At 47.4% G+C, this 18,361-nt stretch overlaps 2 protein-coding genes across 5 annotated transcripts in view; both read right to left on the bottom strand.

Moving 5' to 3' along the window:
- The window catches only part of LOC135245482 (thyrotropin-releasing hormone-degrading ectoenzyme-like), a 95,657-nt gene extending 90,936 nt beyond the window's left edge, over window positions 1–4,721 (bottom strand). For 2 of the 4 annotated variants that reach the window (XM_064318536.1, XM_064318537.1), the window contains exon 1: window positions 3,169–4,721. In XM_064318536.1, the coding sequence (XP_064174606.1) occupies window positions 3,169–3,890 (722 nt within the window). In that variant the 5' untranslated portion in view covers window positions 3,891–4,721. The remainder of the gene's footprint in view (window positions 1–3,168) is intronic. The other 2 variants (XM_064318539.1, XM_064318540.1) reach the window with 1 other exon arrangement.
- Window positions 4,722–16,485: 11,764 nt separating this feature from the next.
- Window positions 16,486–18,361, bottom strand: part of tph2 (tryptophan hydroxylase 2 (tryptophan 5-monooxygenase)) — a 32,331-nt gene continuing 30,455 nt past the window's right edge. The window contains exon 12 of the mRNA XM_064318722.1: window positions 16,486–18,118. Within this exon, the coding sequence (XP_064174792.1) occupies window positions 17,944–18,118 (175 nt within the window). The 3' untranslated portion in view covers window positions 16,486–17,943. The remainder of the gene's footprint in view (window positions 18,119–18,361) is intronic.

The raw sequence follows: 18,361 nt of genomic DNA, 5'->3' as shown, positions 1-18,361 counted from the left end.
GAACCAGGAAGCCCAGGCGACAGGGTCACTGGCCGCTTCACCAAACAAGCCGCTCGGGAGCCGAATACACATCCCCACAAAAGCATAAATTTAAGCTGGAGGAAGGCGGCGGTTATGCAAACGAGCAGTTCGGTGCAGCGGTGCCGCTGCCTGCTTGAGACAGCAGGCCTCTGAGGACTGTCAGCTCTGGGCTGGCGCTGCATGTTTTTCCCCCCACAAAATGCCTCCCTCTCTGCTTAGCAAGGAGCCGGTCACACGCAGGCCTGTGAATACACATCACCGCCAGGCTAAAAGGAGCATGAAATTGCCAGCCAGCGGAGAGCGAGACCCCTCTAATCAGATGCAGAGGGGCCTAGACCCCCCCGCGGCAGTGACAGATGGGCCTCAGACACACCTGACTCGGTGAAGGGGGGAGACAATTAAAATCAGTTTGGCATGATTGACAGGTCTGTTGATGCAGCGAATGATTGAGTCAGCGCTCGGCGCTCGACTGGGTTTCCGTCCCCGACCTTCTAAACGCACGTTTAACTTTGATTTTAAAAACACATTAAATAACTCCGCTCGCTCCGCACGCAATTCATCACCGGTTCTGTACACCTGTGGCTTAAAGTGTGTCGCCCTGTACACGCAGCGACAGCAAATTAAATCATCCAAACTACAAACATAACACTGGCTGGTAGGTCGAACCAATCGGATTTATTCAGAACCGAGAGACAGAGATATGACTTTGTTACGGTTCCCTTTGAGGGAATTGGCAATGACAGACATTTAATTTCGGCCTTTGAGGAATTTCCGTGGGAACGATAATCAAACTTATTGGAGCCACGTTCATTTGTTTCCCGAGAACCAAAATGAATTAGGTTTTGTAGGAACTTTGAAGCCGTAAAACTATTACGAGCTAATGTCATTATAAAAGAACAATGGCAGCACAAAGGGAACTGGAATGAAACTGTCAATTACGTTCAGATTATGAATGCGTTTCATGTGTTTTGCTGGAGGTTTCAGCACATTCTTCCAGTAAGCTCATTCAAATGTAAATACGCACAAGCTTTTAAGAGACGGCCCAGAGTTTGGACATTACAACAACGGAGAAAGACTGCCCCGCACCCCTGCCCAAAAATAAACAAAGGACCACCATTCCTGCAGTTAATCAATGTTAAAACACAGTTCACAAGTACAGACACACGCACGTCAGTGTGCACGCACGCACACACAAGACCACTGTATGAGCATCCCAGCATGCATGCTCAATCTCCCTATTCAGGGAACAGCTTCTTGTACACTGCACACTGCCTTGCAATGAACCGAACATAACAAGTAAGGTTATATCATGTGAACTATTAGGGTTAACTTCCCATCACTGCACAAGCCAGACCAGACTTATCCTGCAACTGTGCACGCCTGTCTTTCACAGTGGGGGCAGTGCCGGCCTATCCGAGTAAAAAAAATAGGCTTCAAACAGTTTGTGTTCCTGGACCTGTGACTGCTCCACCAGACACAATGAAACCCGGAGGACTTGGAAGGGAAGAAGTCGCACGCCTGGGCTACATTGTACGGCTCATTGTTAATGTACCACCGCATCTGCCAGGTCTCAGGAGAAGCATTAGCGCCTGAAAAGCTCCTGATGCGCTCGCTTTTTACATTAGCCCTCGCATCTGTATCCAAGATCAACGGATGTCATTTAAGATGCTTTACTCGTCACACTCCTAGCTACCACAATTTGTACTCTGCAAACATACGCAGGACTTACACGGACTTTACAGCATGAGTGCAATCTTAATATTACCTACTGTGCGTGGTTTGGGTTTTTATACATAAATTACATTTTTCTGATAGCAATTGTAGGTATAATGTCTGACTTAATCTCTCCCTACTCACAATTGTCGATTTGGTATTCCATTTGTATTCTAAGTAACATGGTAGTACATTAGAAAGCCTGTTTTACACTGCTTGACTTGTGCAGTTCACAATTTAGAACCCCTTAAGAACACAATGAAATATGGAGGAATAAAATACAAAGACGGTAAAAAAATAATAAACTTTAAACAAACGGGAATATATATAAATGAGCACTTTCAGGCAGTTTTTAAAATATATATTTTTAAATTTATCATTCTATCAATTTATAATATACTGCTCTATGTTCAGTTCCCCTAAGGACACACACACAACTGTTGGCAGTACTTTGAAAACAACTCGCAAACTAAGCCGTAAGTTAATTTACACATGGGCAACTTAACGTTTTGCATTTTGGAGGGTCTGCAAGAGACCTAACGCTGTCGTGGCAAGGTGTGTCAAATAGGCGACATGGCAGTCGATAAACAAGAGAAGAGAGAGCACAGGTGGCCCATGAACCGCAACACATAGCTAGTATTAAGCCGAAAAGCGGTTTAAAAAAACAACCATGCAACTTCAGGGAAGGCGAGGCAACACGCAGTTACTAACAATTATCCTTTCACATCACACAAGGATGTTTACAGGGACTACAATCACCTAAGAATACACGATAGCATGTTTACTAACTCTGAAATGTAATCTATAGGCCTAACTGGTAAGAAACTATAAGCACATTATCTATATGCTATGCAGGTAAGCTATAGCGTGCATTACAGTCTATCCAATTAAGTAGGCTCATACATTTAGCTACCGTACGGAGGCTATGCTGAATACAGCAAAACGAGCCCTTGCTTGCGTTGCCTAGCCTAAAAATTAATAACCACTGAATTAATTACACAATCTTCTGAGCGGGGCTTATAAAATAAAAAACGTGTACCTGGAGGTGTAAGCGTTGATTCTGTGAACGACAGACCGGTTGGCAGAAAGAATAGCTCGCGCAGTGCGTCCCAATCAATAGCAGGTGTGTGATGTTAACATTCAAACCATTTTAATGAGACAGCCTACAGCAGGTGCGTCAAGGAACGCAAGTAATGATACTTAAGTGAATGAATGGTACTGAAGCCGGTACCGTTCAAAAATCCCACTGGCAGCATGCTAAAAATGGGGAAAGGGATTTTTAGGGTGAAAATACGGGGTTTATTTTTCGTTTGTTTCTTTTGCGTAGAAGGGGTGGAGACTTGAAGTAGCCTATTTATAAATGAAACTGTATAAATACATAATGTTTAAAAAAAAAAAAAAAAAACGTAAACGTGTACAATAAATATGATTTACCTTCTTTCTCCATGCAAAACATAAGAACTGCGAAAAAATCCGAGAAGTTCGTTTTCGATCTGGGCTTCAAACGTAATGTTAACTTTGTAGGTTTTCTGCGGCTTTAATTCCCTGTGCAAAGCGATAACATAAACTTGGTTGGATGGATAATGAAACTGACGGTGAATTTTTATGACACTGTGCTTTTTGTTATCTGAATAAACAACAGCCTTTTCTACCTCTAGTCTGTCCGTATGCAGCACTATGAACTTTGTCGAGTTCACACACTCGAATTCGACGTTAACTTCTCCTGAAAAGGTGAAGTTATCCATATAGACAGAAAGCTTTAAGTCGTAGTGACGCGGCCGCAGAGACGTCGGCAGCCGCAAATGACGCCAGGGCTGGGCATCCTCGTCTTTGTGATTGAGGGTAGCATTCCGAGACTGGTTCAACTTTGTTCTGTTCCCGTTAGCCGCGCGCGAGCTGCTATCCGCTGCGCACTCCTCGAACCTGACGCTGAGCAGCACAGCTATGACGGTCACGATGATAAGTGTAAGGATGGAGATGGCAAATCCCAGAACGAGTCTCTTGTGCACTGTGATGTGCCGCTCGGTTGTCCTGGGTCGGACCACGACACTGTCGGCCCACTGGTCGGACAGCCCTCTCCCGTTCCTCATCGAGTTGTCTTCTATCCCCATTGTTGTGAACGATAAACCCTTTCCACGCTTTTCCTCCAAAGCCATACCACGAGGAATATGACGCTCTGTTGGATCACAACAGGGAGAAAGTAATTTTGTTACCGGAGTCTCGTCTCCGGCAGGAGCGAGCGACCACAGTCATAGGTGCACCCCTTTACTAGGTAATTTGTCAGTAGAAGCTTCAGTGACACACAAAAAAGAAAAGTATTTAGCAGAACTTCCTTGGCAGAGTGTACGCCTCTCCGTCTCAACTCCAGCATATGTTAATGGGTTTATCCAGAACCATGTTGCCTTTTCCCCATTGTTCTCTACGGTCTCCGAACAGAAAACGTACAGCAGCAAACACAATCCATTCCGGGAGCGGATGCTGAGGCTGCTGCTGATGATGCTGCTGACAGTATCTGCGCCCTGAGCTCCGCTCGCATATTGAAACGGGCTCGCACTGGCCGCTCAGGCTGCAACAGCTGCGCAACCAGACCTCGGTCTGTAAAATCGCAACCTACTCCTGAGCCTGGCAACGGATTTCAGGCAGAAAGAATACACGATTGAAGTGTGACTCATCAAAGAAGCAGTGGTAAGCCCCTTCGCATTTTGCCCGTCTGCAGTCCCTGAACACGGAAAAAGAAACACGAAATCAATTATACGCCGCGGAGACCCGAGCGACGTCCAGGCGAACGGAGACTCGTCTCCCACTGGCATCAGACGAATCGACAATCCTATATAAGAGTTCTGCGGACGGTTTCTCATTACACATACGGCTGGAGGACCTGGCACATTTTACGAATGTGTCCCTTGGAAGAGGGTGCGGCTCGGAGATCGTGCTTCGCCAATGCACATCAGTTCGCATATTGATAGGCTCTTTTAGCATACGGAATATCATCTCGTTTAACGATCCGAACACACCCACCTCACACCCCCTATTTAAAAATGCATTCAGTGCACCCTACACAGGACTGGAATGTAGATAGTCAAGTTCAACAGATATTAATGTTTTTATTGATACAACGGTGGCAAATTACTAAAATAACAAGACGGGACTAAGTGGACAGATGAAAAAAAAAACCCTGAAAAGAGAAGAAAGATAAACAATCACACAAAGTAAAACGCGCAACATGTTTTTAAAATAATAACACTAACCCTATATATACTTTAAATATTGTCTACATTTTAATGTTCAATGAATGAGAATCCTTTTTAACAGCACATTTACACATGCAGCACGGTAGCTGGTAGTTCACTGTTGACTTTTTAGTAGGCTGGTATTAATAAGATTTCCGTTATGTAACAAAGTAATTATTTTAATTTGAAAATAATTAGTCTAGAGCCCTGCCAGTTCTAACAGAACGGCTTTAGTCAGTTCTCCGGTAACACACAGTGACCTTTCAGCTGTGATTTTAACAGTGCCAGTGAACTACGCCGACCTGTGGTCATCTTGCGAATTGTTTTCCATTGCACGTGCCGAATGTTGCAAGCATCAAGAAAATGCATTGTTTATAAAGCCGAACAAACCGTAGTTTTCATAATTTTGATCTATTCAGTTCTCAGGCGGGCGCAATCAAAGCAGAGTAAGAGTTTGGAAATGCTGTTATTATGGAGACTTTTAGGCGGATGGCTATTAATGCTCCAAAATAGAAAGGAGCAATGGAATGATGTTGAGGGAGGAAGGCTATTAATTGCGCGCTCTAATTAAACTGCACGCACGTCAAAGGCATTGCCTCGAGCCACACAGTATTTAATGGTGGTGATCAGCCAATGAAAAGTGTGCCTGTCGTTTAAAACCGGCTGAGAGGCAGAACCAGGGTTTAGGATCCAGAGATGCAGCAGAGCCATTTAGCACTCGCCTTTCATCGGTGTGTTTTGTGCTGCTGTTTGTTTGGCAGGGCCAGGTAATAACACAGAATTCTCTGTGCTCCTGGCTGCATCACCGTCATCAGCCTTCTGCAGGTAAAGGGAGAGCGGATTCTGATCCACCATTTTGGTCACTCATCTCATAAAATCAAATTGTGAAAATTTCAATCCTGTAATATTGTCAATATTTCTTCATATTTGGGGCTCCCAGGAGAGCACTGGCACAGGGGACACTGACACAGCAGAGTACTGACACAGGAGATCATTGGCACAGGCGAGCACATAGACAGGAGAGCACTGACACAGGAGAGCACATAGACAGGAAGGGCACTGACACAGGAGAGCACATAGACAGGAAGGGCACTGACACAGGAGAGCACATGGACAGGAGAGCACTGACACAGGACAGCACATAGACAGGAAGGGCACTGACACAGGAGAGCACATAGACAGGAAGGGCACTGACACAGGAGAGCACATAGACAAAGGGCACTGACACAGGAGAGACATGACAGGAGCACTGACACGGACAGCACATAGACAGGAAGGCACTGACACAGGAAGCACATAGACAGGAAGGGCACTGACACAGGAGAGCACATAGACAGGAGAGCACTGACACAGGACAGCACATAGACAGGAGAGCACTGACACAGGAGAGCACATAGACAGGAAGGGCACTGACACAGCAGAGCAGCGCTGCGTGAAAAAAAAAAAAGTCTTGTTATGTAATCCGCTCTACATGCAAAACCCCAAATACCTACAGGGGAGCCGGACCCTATTTGCGAAGGGCCTTCCGCTAATGAAAACCGCTCACCTCTCCGTGCCTCTCCCTGCCTCTCCGTGCCTCTCCGTGCCTCTCCGTGCCTCTGAGGAGCGCAGTGCTGAACAAACAGATGAAGAAATCAGAGACTCCCAGCCCCAGTCAGCCAGCAAAGCCCAGGCCTGACTCTCAGCTTGTCCGGGCTTTAGGGCTCAGGCTGCAGCCGTGGAAACTGCATTTACCAGCACACCCCCCTGGAGAACCCATTATGGGGTTTTTTCTTCTTCTTCTTTTGCCTGAGAACAGCAGCCGCCTTCAGTAATAGTGTAACTAAGCATGTGGTTTATTCATTAAATCGCACACCCGTACCTAATCTTCACACATAATCAATACCCTTCATTTGTGATAATGGTTACTGAGGCTTTACGGTAACAATAATATTTTCACATTGACCAGAAAATGTCAATATAATTACATTCTAAATGTTTTTTTAATTAATTTATTTGATTTTATTTTTTTTACCAGATGACTATGAGACATTACCAGGGGTTACCTGACAGTTATACGCTTGATCACAGCTAAGAACTGTCAAAAAGCCAACTCTGTAAAGCATTGATTTCATTAAAACAGAGCTATTAATGTGAGCAAAGACCGGTCTGCTAATTAATATGAGCCGAAGGCTGGAAAGGAATTCTTCGGTATTTCCTGCGTTTCGAACGATAACTGAAATTGATTTGAAGCTCTACTGCACATAAATGTCATTAGATCCACACAGGGGAGCATATTATATTAACATATTTATTTGAAATAGCAGAAAGTCTACACTGGGAAAAAAAAAAAAAAAAAAAAATTAAGACATGCAACAAATTTGCATACATTGCTGCATCACAGAGGAATGCTCGCCCCGATGCCTGCGTACCGAGTGTCCCCAGACGCGGAGCTGCTAATGTATAAGGGGTTCACACATTTGTTCTGCGATCTCGCACGCGCTGATCCAGTGACGTTAGCGCCTCCACTCCACCCCTCTCAGCGGCGCGTTCCCTGGGTCATTGAGATATACACCGCCAGCGCCCGCGCCGTAATTGAGTTATACATCACCGCCGTTACTCAACGGGTTAATGAGCAGCGCTGCAGCGCGGTATAAAGACTTCAGCTGCCACCGAGCCCGTGGAGAAATGCAGAAACGTGTTTTTCTTTGTTGACTTACCCTCCTTGGAGATCGCCTTTAAGCAATCAACAGTAAATTACATGAACCAAGAACGCCGCCTCGCACTGTCACTTCATTAAGATGTTCTCTTCGTATTCATCATATTACTGCACGATAATAATGTACATCTTCATCAGTCTCACGCAGTATAGCATGTTGGGTCCCCCCCCCACTCCCTCTCCAAGGACTACAGCGGTGGTAAACTACCAGGCCACTGCGATCAATTAAATATTGTCAGCGCATTAAGTTCCTTCTCCCAAGTCCTTGTAACCTGCAGATTACCGCTTCCTGTTGGCGGGCGGGACAAGCCCTGGGATAATGGTGGTGCGTGCGATTACACGGGCCGTAGCGCAGGGCCGTCCTGTCGGCTGCCCTCCGCGGGGGCGGCGCCCATTAATTGTGCGCCGTAATTGAACTGCACGCCCGTCGGAGCCGCTTACCCGAGCCGCGCGGCGTTTAATGGCGCCGATCGGCCGGTGAGAGAGTGAGGCTGCAGTTTTTAAAATGGGGCCCCAGGGGGCCAAAAATAGCAACGCTACGGGTTCACCTGGTGAGCCTTGCAGGGGTCCACCGGACACGTGTCGTCAGGAGAGGGAAGCATTTTTATTATTTTTTTTTTTTTTTTGGCAAATTAGGATACTCCTTAAAACCCCAGGCAGTGACACGCTGTCTGTGTCACATGGTGATGCCTCGGCAAAAGCGGCCGACGGCCATGTTTGGTTTCCAGAAACGGCCCCCGTGGAGGACGGATAGCCACGTCTCCCTCGTTCCCGACATCAACAAGCGTTTAAAGCAAATGAGCAAACAAAGGCGCTCATTAGAGAGAGGGGAGCTGGGTCAATGTGTAATTAACTCCAGGCCCGCACAGGCTCACAAAAGGACTGCTTGATTTGTGGAGGAGAAAACCCCAGATTACACTGAGAGCAGCCAACTGCTATAAAACTTTCCTTCCCTTTTTCAGACAGTTTTTCCTGCATTTCCTGCACTTTTCTGCTCTTAAAATGTTGACCATTTCTTCCTAACCACAGTGACACTCAGCATGACTGGGCAATATTTCCACAATGCAAAGTGTTATGTGATGTCATAAGAAGTTATGATGACCATGCTGTGGCGAATAAAAAAATGATTTGAGAAGGACACATTTTTTTTTACTGCAGGTTTAGCTGTAATGTTGCATGGTTATCTGCAGGTTATCAGGTGCGTGTGCTGAAGCCAGTCCGCGTCATAGCCTACGCGTCAGACTGAAAAGCTCAGCAAACTGTGAAAACGCTGAGGAAACGCCCGACCGCGATGAATGCAGAAAGAGCTAATGCCTCTAATAGTGAGAGTGGGCTGGGTGGAAAAATCTCACCGTCAGCCTCCCCCTCCTTCTGATTAAAAAACGTTCTGGCTCCCCTCTCCGCAGAATCTCAATGCTCGGAGCGCCGCTCCGGCTAGCCGTGGCACCAGCGGTGCCGAGCGTTCGGGCAGTTCCCCGCGTCCTGTTCTGACAGCCTCGAGCCCCAGCTCGCCAAGAAGTGATTAATGGACCCGTTTTGTTTACCGGGAGAACAGAGAGGTGCGGCAACAGCCGAGGCTATTCATTCCGCGTCCCGATTATTATGCGCAAAGTGTGTTTTCTTGTCAGAAGCGTTCCCCGTTTGCAAATCGCTATTTGTACTGGTGATTTGCTGTAATTTGTCCTGCTGAACGCGCTACACTTACTGTAGGCGACGGGATCTCCAGCTGGGGCTAATTGCGGAGCTCGGGCCACCCCCGGGAGAGTGTATGTTTGCGGGTTCGAGGCGTAATTGAAACACAGTTTGCGATTTAGCCGAAACGCACGTTTTGAGACTTCGGAAGAGGGAGCCACGATATGCTGCGATGCCTGATTTGAAATAAGAATCAGATCTTTTAAAAAAAAGAACTCAAAACCAGCTCTGCAGTAACCCGACGCAGACGCGCTCGTCCTTGGACTACATTAACCACGATCAGCGTCGGCTGAGCGTGCTCTCAGCACAAGGACCTGGCTGTCAATCAAATATATTAGCGAGCCAATGGCTTTCCTGAGAGCCTGAGAAGATGACCTCACACAAAGACGAATGCACAATCCACAATGCACCCCCATCTAAAAGCCTTTCACACACGGCCTTCAAACTCTAGCCTACGGTCTTCTGACGCTTGCCTGATTTAGGGACAAAAAGGTTGCGCGAAATTTGTTTAATTCCCCATATCTGCACATGGAAACAAAATGTGCGTTTGCTGTATTTTTTTTTTTGTCTGGCCCGGACCACAGCTCGTAGAAGGCAAATCTGCCTCCCATAACAGAGTACTGTATTGTAAACTCCAGCGTTGAGCTCCAGGAAGACAGATTGATTGTTTTGTTCAAAAAAACGGGACCTTCGGGAAGAATAAACTCATAAAACAGGAGAGTCACGGCCAAAGCCGTTGTGCACACTCTGCTCTGTGCTACTGCGTCCAAGAACAGTGCCGCTGGTTCACATTTATGTCCCGACAAAAGGCTTATTTCTGAATGCCTGGAACTTAAAGCAATTCAAATACAGCTTTGCGTGCAATTACAAGCATTCTTCTGCCTTCTGATTCATTAATTGTTTAACTGAGCAAAAATAATTTGGCTTACCAGCGCAAAAAAAAAAAAAAAAAAAAGCAATTACCTCTTACTTCTGCGCCAAAAGTTCTTAACTGCAACCCATGAGCACCGGCGGAACTAAATAAGAAATTACTACCGCTGGAACTCGCTATTCAAGCAGCAATAGTACAATAGTACAACTTCTGCACAACTTCTCGTACGACTTTCAATGGACTTTTCCCAGAATTCAAAAATGCAATTCTCCACCTACCACGAAGAGCGTGGAGAGAAAATGCTTCAGCTAAAAATGTTTTTTCCCGTGGAACTCGTTTGCAAACCCGCCTGGCTGGGCCTGGCCTAGCAGTCGAACGCGTCCATATGGCTCGGGTTTGAAACGAGCCCCAGCGTCTAGCTGTGGTATGCTCACAGACCAGTATTGCACAAATCCCAGGTGAAGATAAAAGGGATTCCAGATTTAAAAGTTTTATTTTGCTCTGAACAGCCTAGGAAAGGGTCTACAGCTCTTCAACAAACTGAACAAAGCTGAAGTATTCACTTCAGAGGGGACTGACCTCAATGAGCACAGATTTATTGATTTATTGTCAGCAGAGGCTTTTTTTCCCTAATTTCAGTCAGACAGCTCATGATATGAATAAAGCATTATTTATTGAGGTTCAGCGTGAATGCAACTTTGGCTTGAAGGCTCCACCTCTTTTCACTCCCTGTTTGCACAAACCAGCCCAAATGATAACAGGGAGTGACCACTACACCCCCCCCCCTCCACCCTCATGGGGATCTTATGAAAAGCAGAGCCCACAGGTGGATTCTGGGGTGGAGGTGGGAGTGCCAAAAAGGCATAAATACGGAGGAAAGTAGCCAGGATTTGCTACCAAACCGTGTGACGCATGTACTCAGACCCAGTGTTTTAAACAGGGTGAGGCAGCCGCTACCTCTCTGTGAATTGATTTATCTCTGGCAATCACAGCCGAACACAAAGTGGACTAGGTGGGAAAATGAGATTCCCCCCACGAATGCATCTCCTCTGCCTAATCAATGTATTCAAAAGCCAATATAACCTACAGGTAGGACAGGGATGGATTAATTACTGCTTGAGCAATTGGCTACTCTGTGCTCGACGAGTTCAAGGGAAACTCCAGTCGGTGGCACAAGCTGTAGCATAACTTCTTCAGGCCCGTTTGGAGTTTCCCCCACAATGAAAACGCTGTTGTTCTGGAGCGGGGGCTCGCGTGATTAATGGAGTTCAGTCTCTAGTGTCTGGAGCTGGGGCTCTTTGGGATTCACCACGGCGCTGGTCTTCCTTCAGAGGGCTCCGGTCCGAAGGGATTCGCTGTTTTTATAATCCTGATTTGTAAAATGATACGTGTAATGCAGTCATCCATCAGTGCCTTTTTTTCCCGGTTATCGTGGACGAGTTCCACATCGCGTCATTACTCGGGGGGCAAAGAACAAAAAGAGAATAAAGTGGGAAATTAAGCGGGGGGGGGGGGGGGTTTAATGCATCGTTTAATCCCGCCTCACTTCCTGTTATATTTTCATTACCGTACGCCGCCAGGTGAACAGCCGCAATGTTTCCATCACAACCCGGCCGTAACATTATGGTCTGGGACATTAAAAAAATGATGTATTAATATTCAAACCATATTCCGCAATGTAAAGCTAAGACAAAAGTATATATTCTGTTTTGGTATGCTGTTTAATGATAGCGAAAATGCCACCGGGATGGCAGGGTTGAGATACAGTATCCGGTTAAATGGCCGCAATAACGATGGCACCTTGCCTGGTCAAAGCCATTTCCTCCCGTCCACTGAAGCACGAGCAAACGCGCTCGGAGACGAACAAACTCCATTTCCCGCGCGTTACCGTCGCCACGTTACCGCGTGTGATTAGCGCTGTAACTCAGATCGCGACAGCGCGGCCTTCACTACGCCCGGGAGGATTACTGTAACTGATCAGTCTGCTGGTCCGGCCCGGTCGCCGGGGAAACGCATTCATAAAGAAGAGAGGCCTGTTAAAGACGAATTATAATCAATCACAAAGCAGGGCTCTCATTTCCCCATTACTCCCAGCTCGCGCCACCCCCCCTCCCCCCCCGCAATACCCCCCTCCCCCAACGCCGGCATGTCACGTCAGGTCGTATCTGTCCGCCGGTTAAGCACCGGTTTAGCGGTTTCGCTCTCGACCCGGATAAACGAGGGGAGCTGGAATCCCCATTACGCCGAGCGGCGTTAAGTCACTCAACCTTTACACCCGATCCGGTGATTTGCGCCATTCAACGTGCACCTGGCGGGGGAAACAAAACGCTGCTCGGTACGCAGCGGCCTGCTTTTTCATTCTTCATTACTCTACTGAAAACAAATTAACTCCAAATTATGTTTACCATGATGATCGCAAAAACAAAAAAAAAAACCCAGTTCCGTCAAACGAAAGCTTATTTTGCCAAGTACCTCGAAACAAAAGGTTGAATCCGTGGGGGTTTGGGTGCGATGTGGGCCTGCGTACGCCTACCCAATTTCGGCTCTCTCTTCACACTCCGAGTTTATCTTTAGATTAGCGAGCACGACGGCGCCTTGGGACTGCTAAATAAATAAAACCGAGGGAGGACCGATTTTGAGACGTTTTTAAAAAATTCACAGCAAAGCATATTGTGTTAAGAGCAGCTTGTAACCCCTCACATGCCTCCATGGCAGGGTAACCGGATCGCGCTTCGCCAGTACTGTGGTCACAGTGTTCTCACAGCAGCGAACCGGGTTTCCGCCATTCTGACAGTTTTAATTAGTGTATAAATACGATCGTTTCTGCACAGCTCACGCAGAAGGGTCTGGATCATTGTCTAGAGAACACGGCGGCCATTTTGATTCCATCTAATCGACATACCAACAGCAAAAAGGAGAAGAAAGAAATTAATTCAAAATTTTTCTGACACACTTTGGCTCCATCCATCCAGTCACAGCTCCATAGTCTCCCTCCGGGTCTCTGCTTTTGATTGACAGTTACCGTGCAGCTCTGACGGATCACACCTGTCAGGTGACTGTGGAGAAACAGCAGGGGGGAGGAGCATAGCGGCTCCCCTCGTCCGCTCTCTAATTGGCGGCTCTGAGCACTCTGATAAATCATCGCGCGATGGCGGTAAGAGCAGCGGCTGCATCATCTCTCTTCCTCGCCCCGCAACAGCCGACGGCCCCTCGAAACCTCCCCCCCGCTGCAGCGCACGTACGCCCAGTTACCGCCAACGTGCACACCGAGCGGGCAATGCAGCTGTGCCCTGGGAGGGGGGGCGCTTGGGGGGGTGCACAGGCGGCAGATGCCGGACACAGCTCACTGACCCCCCAGCTGCCAGTGTCAGCGCTTGCGAATCTCGGGCTGAAAAACGCGGCCGTTTCCGACATGAGCGCCGTTTCATTACGAAGGCCTTTAACAGGCGCGGCTCGTTACCGCAGGAAAACTTGTGAAAACTTGTCCTTCCCCCCCCACCCCCCTTCCCCCCTTCTGAAGCAGTTACGATGGCGGCTTCTCAACACATTGCGCTGCCACCCAGCTTTCCCGCGATCAAACTCACGTTTCCTTGACCTTTAGAGAGGGGTGACGTCTCCCACACAGTGTCAGGTCTGGCGGTAAAATAAGATACACTTTAAAAAAACAACAAGAAAAACCCCACTGAATTCATGCCCTACCATCTTATAAACTTCCATCTGTCACTGCACCCACAGGCACTTTTCAGTATTTTGAGTATAAAGTGCCCCACGGTTTGAGTAGGTCAAACAGGAGTCACGGAATGGGATCTAAAGTTTGGGCAAAGGGCTCTCTGGCTGTTGCCTTGGATACAGTATAAATTAATGTACCTTATCCCTCACTGGCAGATCTAAATGAAAATTTGTATTCATGTCCACAATGTCAGAGTGTCAACTGCTAATGTTTACGTTGCTATACATACATACTATATATAGCCTACCAGCCCATAAGTTAGCGAACAGCACACCTGCCATTAAATTATATGTGCTGCGCTCACTGAACATGCCGTATTTCACCTACTGCTGTGAGTCTGTCTGCCTTTCATCATGTCATGATAAGGCCAATGAAAGGGTACTTTATAAATAACCTGTCCAGTGTCATACCAGCCTGCAGTAAGCACAGACTGCAAGCTGAGAAGCTTCTAGTAAAACACTGGGACGAACAGGCCCTCTTCATGGTGTCAAACATTCTTGGGACGAATTAAGTTAAGACTGCGTTAAGCTTTTTCGGTTTCGGTTATTTTGATAAATCAAAACTAATAGGTGAATAAGAGGAATAAAGAGGCTGAAGAACTGGGATTAACATTTTCACAAGTCATCAGGTCACTAGCAGGAGAGTCCTAGCAGATGGCCTCTGAGTTATCTGCTTCTGTCTTTGACGGCCCATAGGAATACCAACACGCACATTTATCACTATTTCGTCCTTCTCGACTTACGGAATTAAAGTAAGACGTACTTCCCCGTGAACGCTCATTGCCAGTTTCCGTATTTGAATACTTTAATAATGCAAGAGGACTCGGCCCACAATGCACTGGGGGAAAATCTCGCTGTGCGTCTGTATGCCACGTTCGCAGGAATCCTCAGCCTTCCAAGGACCTGAAATAACAGCCCTGCGATGATAGCGGTTCTGCTGGCAGGACACCTTCAGCTCTGAGAGCAAAACGGTCCGGCCTGACACTATAAATACCCCACTTACCCCGCGAGCGGAGGTCCACGAGGGCCTTCCACACACAGGGTCCGCAGCTCAAGTGGAGCGACAGCTCTCCCATCTACCGTCTCGTGTTCAGACACAAATCTTTTGACCTTTTGTTTTTCGAAAACATATTTTTCCCCACCTCGCCCCCGACAACACTCTCTCCTCGGAAGCAACGCCGCCGCCGCCGCCGCCGCGCCAGATCGAGCCGCGCTCAGCCTGGCAGCCGCTCCCGCTCTCTCACCTGAGGTTTCCATGCCAACGGCGGTCAGCCAGCTGAGGCTCAGCAGCGCGGCGCGACGGAGAGCCGTGTGCCGCGTGAACCTCTGAACCGAGCGGGAAGATCAAAGTACGGATGCACCACACCTGCAAAAATGACTTTATTTACCATTTAGAAATGTATGTACATTAAATAACTTCTTTTATATACCCACCTTTAGGACCCGGTTTGGGATGCTTCATCCTAAAATGTAGACTCCACCCACCCCTGCAACGTCCTGTGTCCTCCTCTATGCCCTGCATGTTCACTGTACCTGAGGACCATAATACCTATGCTGACAGGCACCTGATTGGTTAGATGGGCAGAGGCATGGGACAACTCGATTGGCCGAAGGCCTCCCTTACCGGGTGACTCAACAGCCAATTAGAGTTCCCCCACTGCTGCAGTGAAAACCAGTGCCTTAGCGCCTTATTTGCCACCAAGAAGCCCATTGCTGTAACGATGCGAGAGCTGGGTCATGTGACCATAAAAGATGTCTTGACGTTGTGTTCCTGGACCCTCTTGGGGATCTTCATGTCGTCCACTGACTAATTTATGAACACTGTCCAATTTGCAATAATCAAATTTAAAAAGCATCTGAATATAGAAATCTGGTTGAGCATTAAAAAACGAACAAAAATCAGGTTCTTTTTAGGTTTGAAGCTCATGACCTATAATTTAAAAATGTATGAAATACATCTGAAATATTGATGGTAAATGAATAACTCTTTGCGGCACTTGACATTTTTATTACACTGCTTTACAGATATGTATACCATAAATCTCAAGAAGGCTTGGCCGGCTAAGTTCTCACATCTCATGAGTGACAGTTGCTCTATTTTTTATTTAATTTTTTTACAAGCACAATAAAATGTGTTCGTCGACAAAAAAGGAAACACAGAATCAGAAACTGCTGTCTATATGCGACATTTCAGAAGAGCAGTGCATTGTGGGGGGGGGGGGGGACAAAATCACATGACAGACCCGCTACGGCTCCAGGCTACCTCAGCCGGCTCAATCGGCTCTGACAGACGCGACGCTAACAGCGGCGTTCGCTACCGTCCGCCGAGGCGATTGGACGCCGGCTGTCAGACGGAGGAGCGGCGATGACAGAGCACAGAACGCACGTTTTCTTTTCTTTTTTTCTTCTTCTTTTTTTCCCCCCTCCTGACTGAGCCCTCAGCTTCGGTGCAGAAAGATTCCGCACAGACACTATGAGCAGGCGGTGAGAACGGGTGAAGCGTAACAAGGTAGGACGGGGTTGCCGGGTGAGAGCACACAGGGGTGAGAGCACACAGGGGTTGAGAGCACACAGGGGTTGAGAGCACACAGGGGTTGAGAGCACACAGGGGTTGAGAACACACAGGGGTTGAGAGCACACAGGGGTTGAGAGCACACAGGGGTTGAGAGCACACAGGGGTTAGGAACACACAGGGGTTGAGAGCACACAGGGGTTGAGAGCACACAGGGGTTGAGAGCACACAGGGGTTAGGAACACACAGGGGTTGAGAGCACACAGGGGTTGAGAGCACACAGGGGTTGAGAGCACACAGGTTGTGGAGCAGCTGCTACATTAGTTCCATCGGCCAACATGGCAGGTCCACACAGTGCAGTTGCTGTCCTCATAGGGCATCTTGGGGGTGTGATGAAGGGGAGGACGTCTGTGGATTCGATACTTTTGCCATGGCGGTCTTGTCTTAACGGTGGTATTTAAACGAGGCGCTGGATCCATCGGCCAAAGACGACACACAGAGGTTTGTGTGTGGGGTATGGCCCTGCTGCCATTCACAATGTGAATCATACACTGAAGGATCGACTGGCTTCTTCTTTTATGTTGTAATAAAGGGTGGATCAATGTGGACCAAAGGATTGGATCCCAGAGAAATTGGCCATTGCAGTTCCCCATTTGGCTTGAATATCGGAGAAAAAGGAAGGGCACTTCTCTTTCCGTCTTTTTCTTTCTTTCTGAAACTAATATCTGAACTTTTGGCGGAAACTTTCATGCCCATTGTTGAACAACTCTTTTCTAAAATGTAATTTAAGACCCAGTCACGTTGGTTTCTCTCCTCAGCGAATATGCAATAATAATGAAGGCAATTTTAACTTTTTTTTGAAATAAGAAGCGTGTGCCCCGGTGATATTTTTTCAAGCCGAACTAATTGGAGTGAACTCTTTTTCTAAAGAGCACTTCCACACTTCTTTCCGCTGTGTCACCCACTCACACACCTCCTTCTGGCTTTATTTGCGTGGTTCAAAATGTGTTCAAATACGCAAATTAAACGTGTTATTTTTATACCTCAAAAGCGCTCCCACGAACGTTTGGCGCTGGAGTGTTTAGTTAGATTAGTGTGAACGTCTACTGAAGAGGTATAACATGAGCATTTTCGCCTGTTCTTAAGACCCCATCAGTGGGCTCTGTTTGTCATTGTTATTAAGGCAGTGGGAGGCTCGATCAATGCAAACCCCTGGAGAGACACTTTGTGGGACACATTTATCACACTAAAAAACCGCTGCGTCATTTAGGACCGCTTGCCAAATCTAAAAAAAACACACCTGGGTCTCTACTATTCGAACAGATACATCAACCTGATTGGCTGCTGAATTTCAAGTGGCCATTTGGGCCTGACGAATGAGGTTCGGACGGATCACACGGTGGCGCTACCTGGCGTGCTAATGCGTGCGTGTGTGGGACGGGGGGCGGGGGCGGGGGGGGGGGTGGGGGGGGAGCAGCTAAATGCCCAGGTACTTGTTCATCTTGGCCAGCGCGTCGCAGACGGTGGTGAGGTCGCTGCGCAGGTCCTGCACCACGTTCTCGATGCTCCGCGTGTCCTTCAGCAGGTCCACGCTCTGGGTGTACGGGTTGTAGAACACAGAGAAAGGCCGCTGGATGGTTTTGGCAAAGTCCCTGTGGGGGAGGAGGGAAAAGGGGGACTCATTTCACACAGTCACTGGCCTGGAATTCCTTCAGCAGTTACCTGGACGACTTTTTGGTTACCTTAGAAACACATACATTTCATTTGAATTTAAAGTTCAGGAAAAATGTTGCTTATTCATAAGCACTGGAGGGGTGAGGGCTTCAGTTATACATGGTCCGGGGCTCAAGTGGTTGTTTAGCCCCTGAACCTGTATAAATGTGATCACGATTAAA

Source organism: Anguilla rostrata, chromosome 19 (assembly GCF_018555375.3).
Source record: "Anguilla rostrata isolate EN2019 chromosome 19, ASM1855537v3, whole genome shotgun sequence".
NCBI lineage: Eukaryota > Metazoa > Chordata > Actinopteri > Anguilliformes > Anguillidae > Anguilla > Anguilla rostrata.
This window is presented reverse-complemented; position numbering and strand designations above follow the sequence as displayed.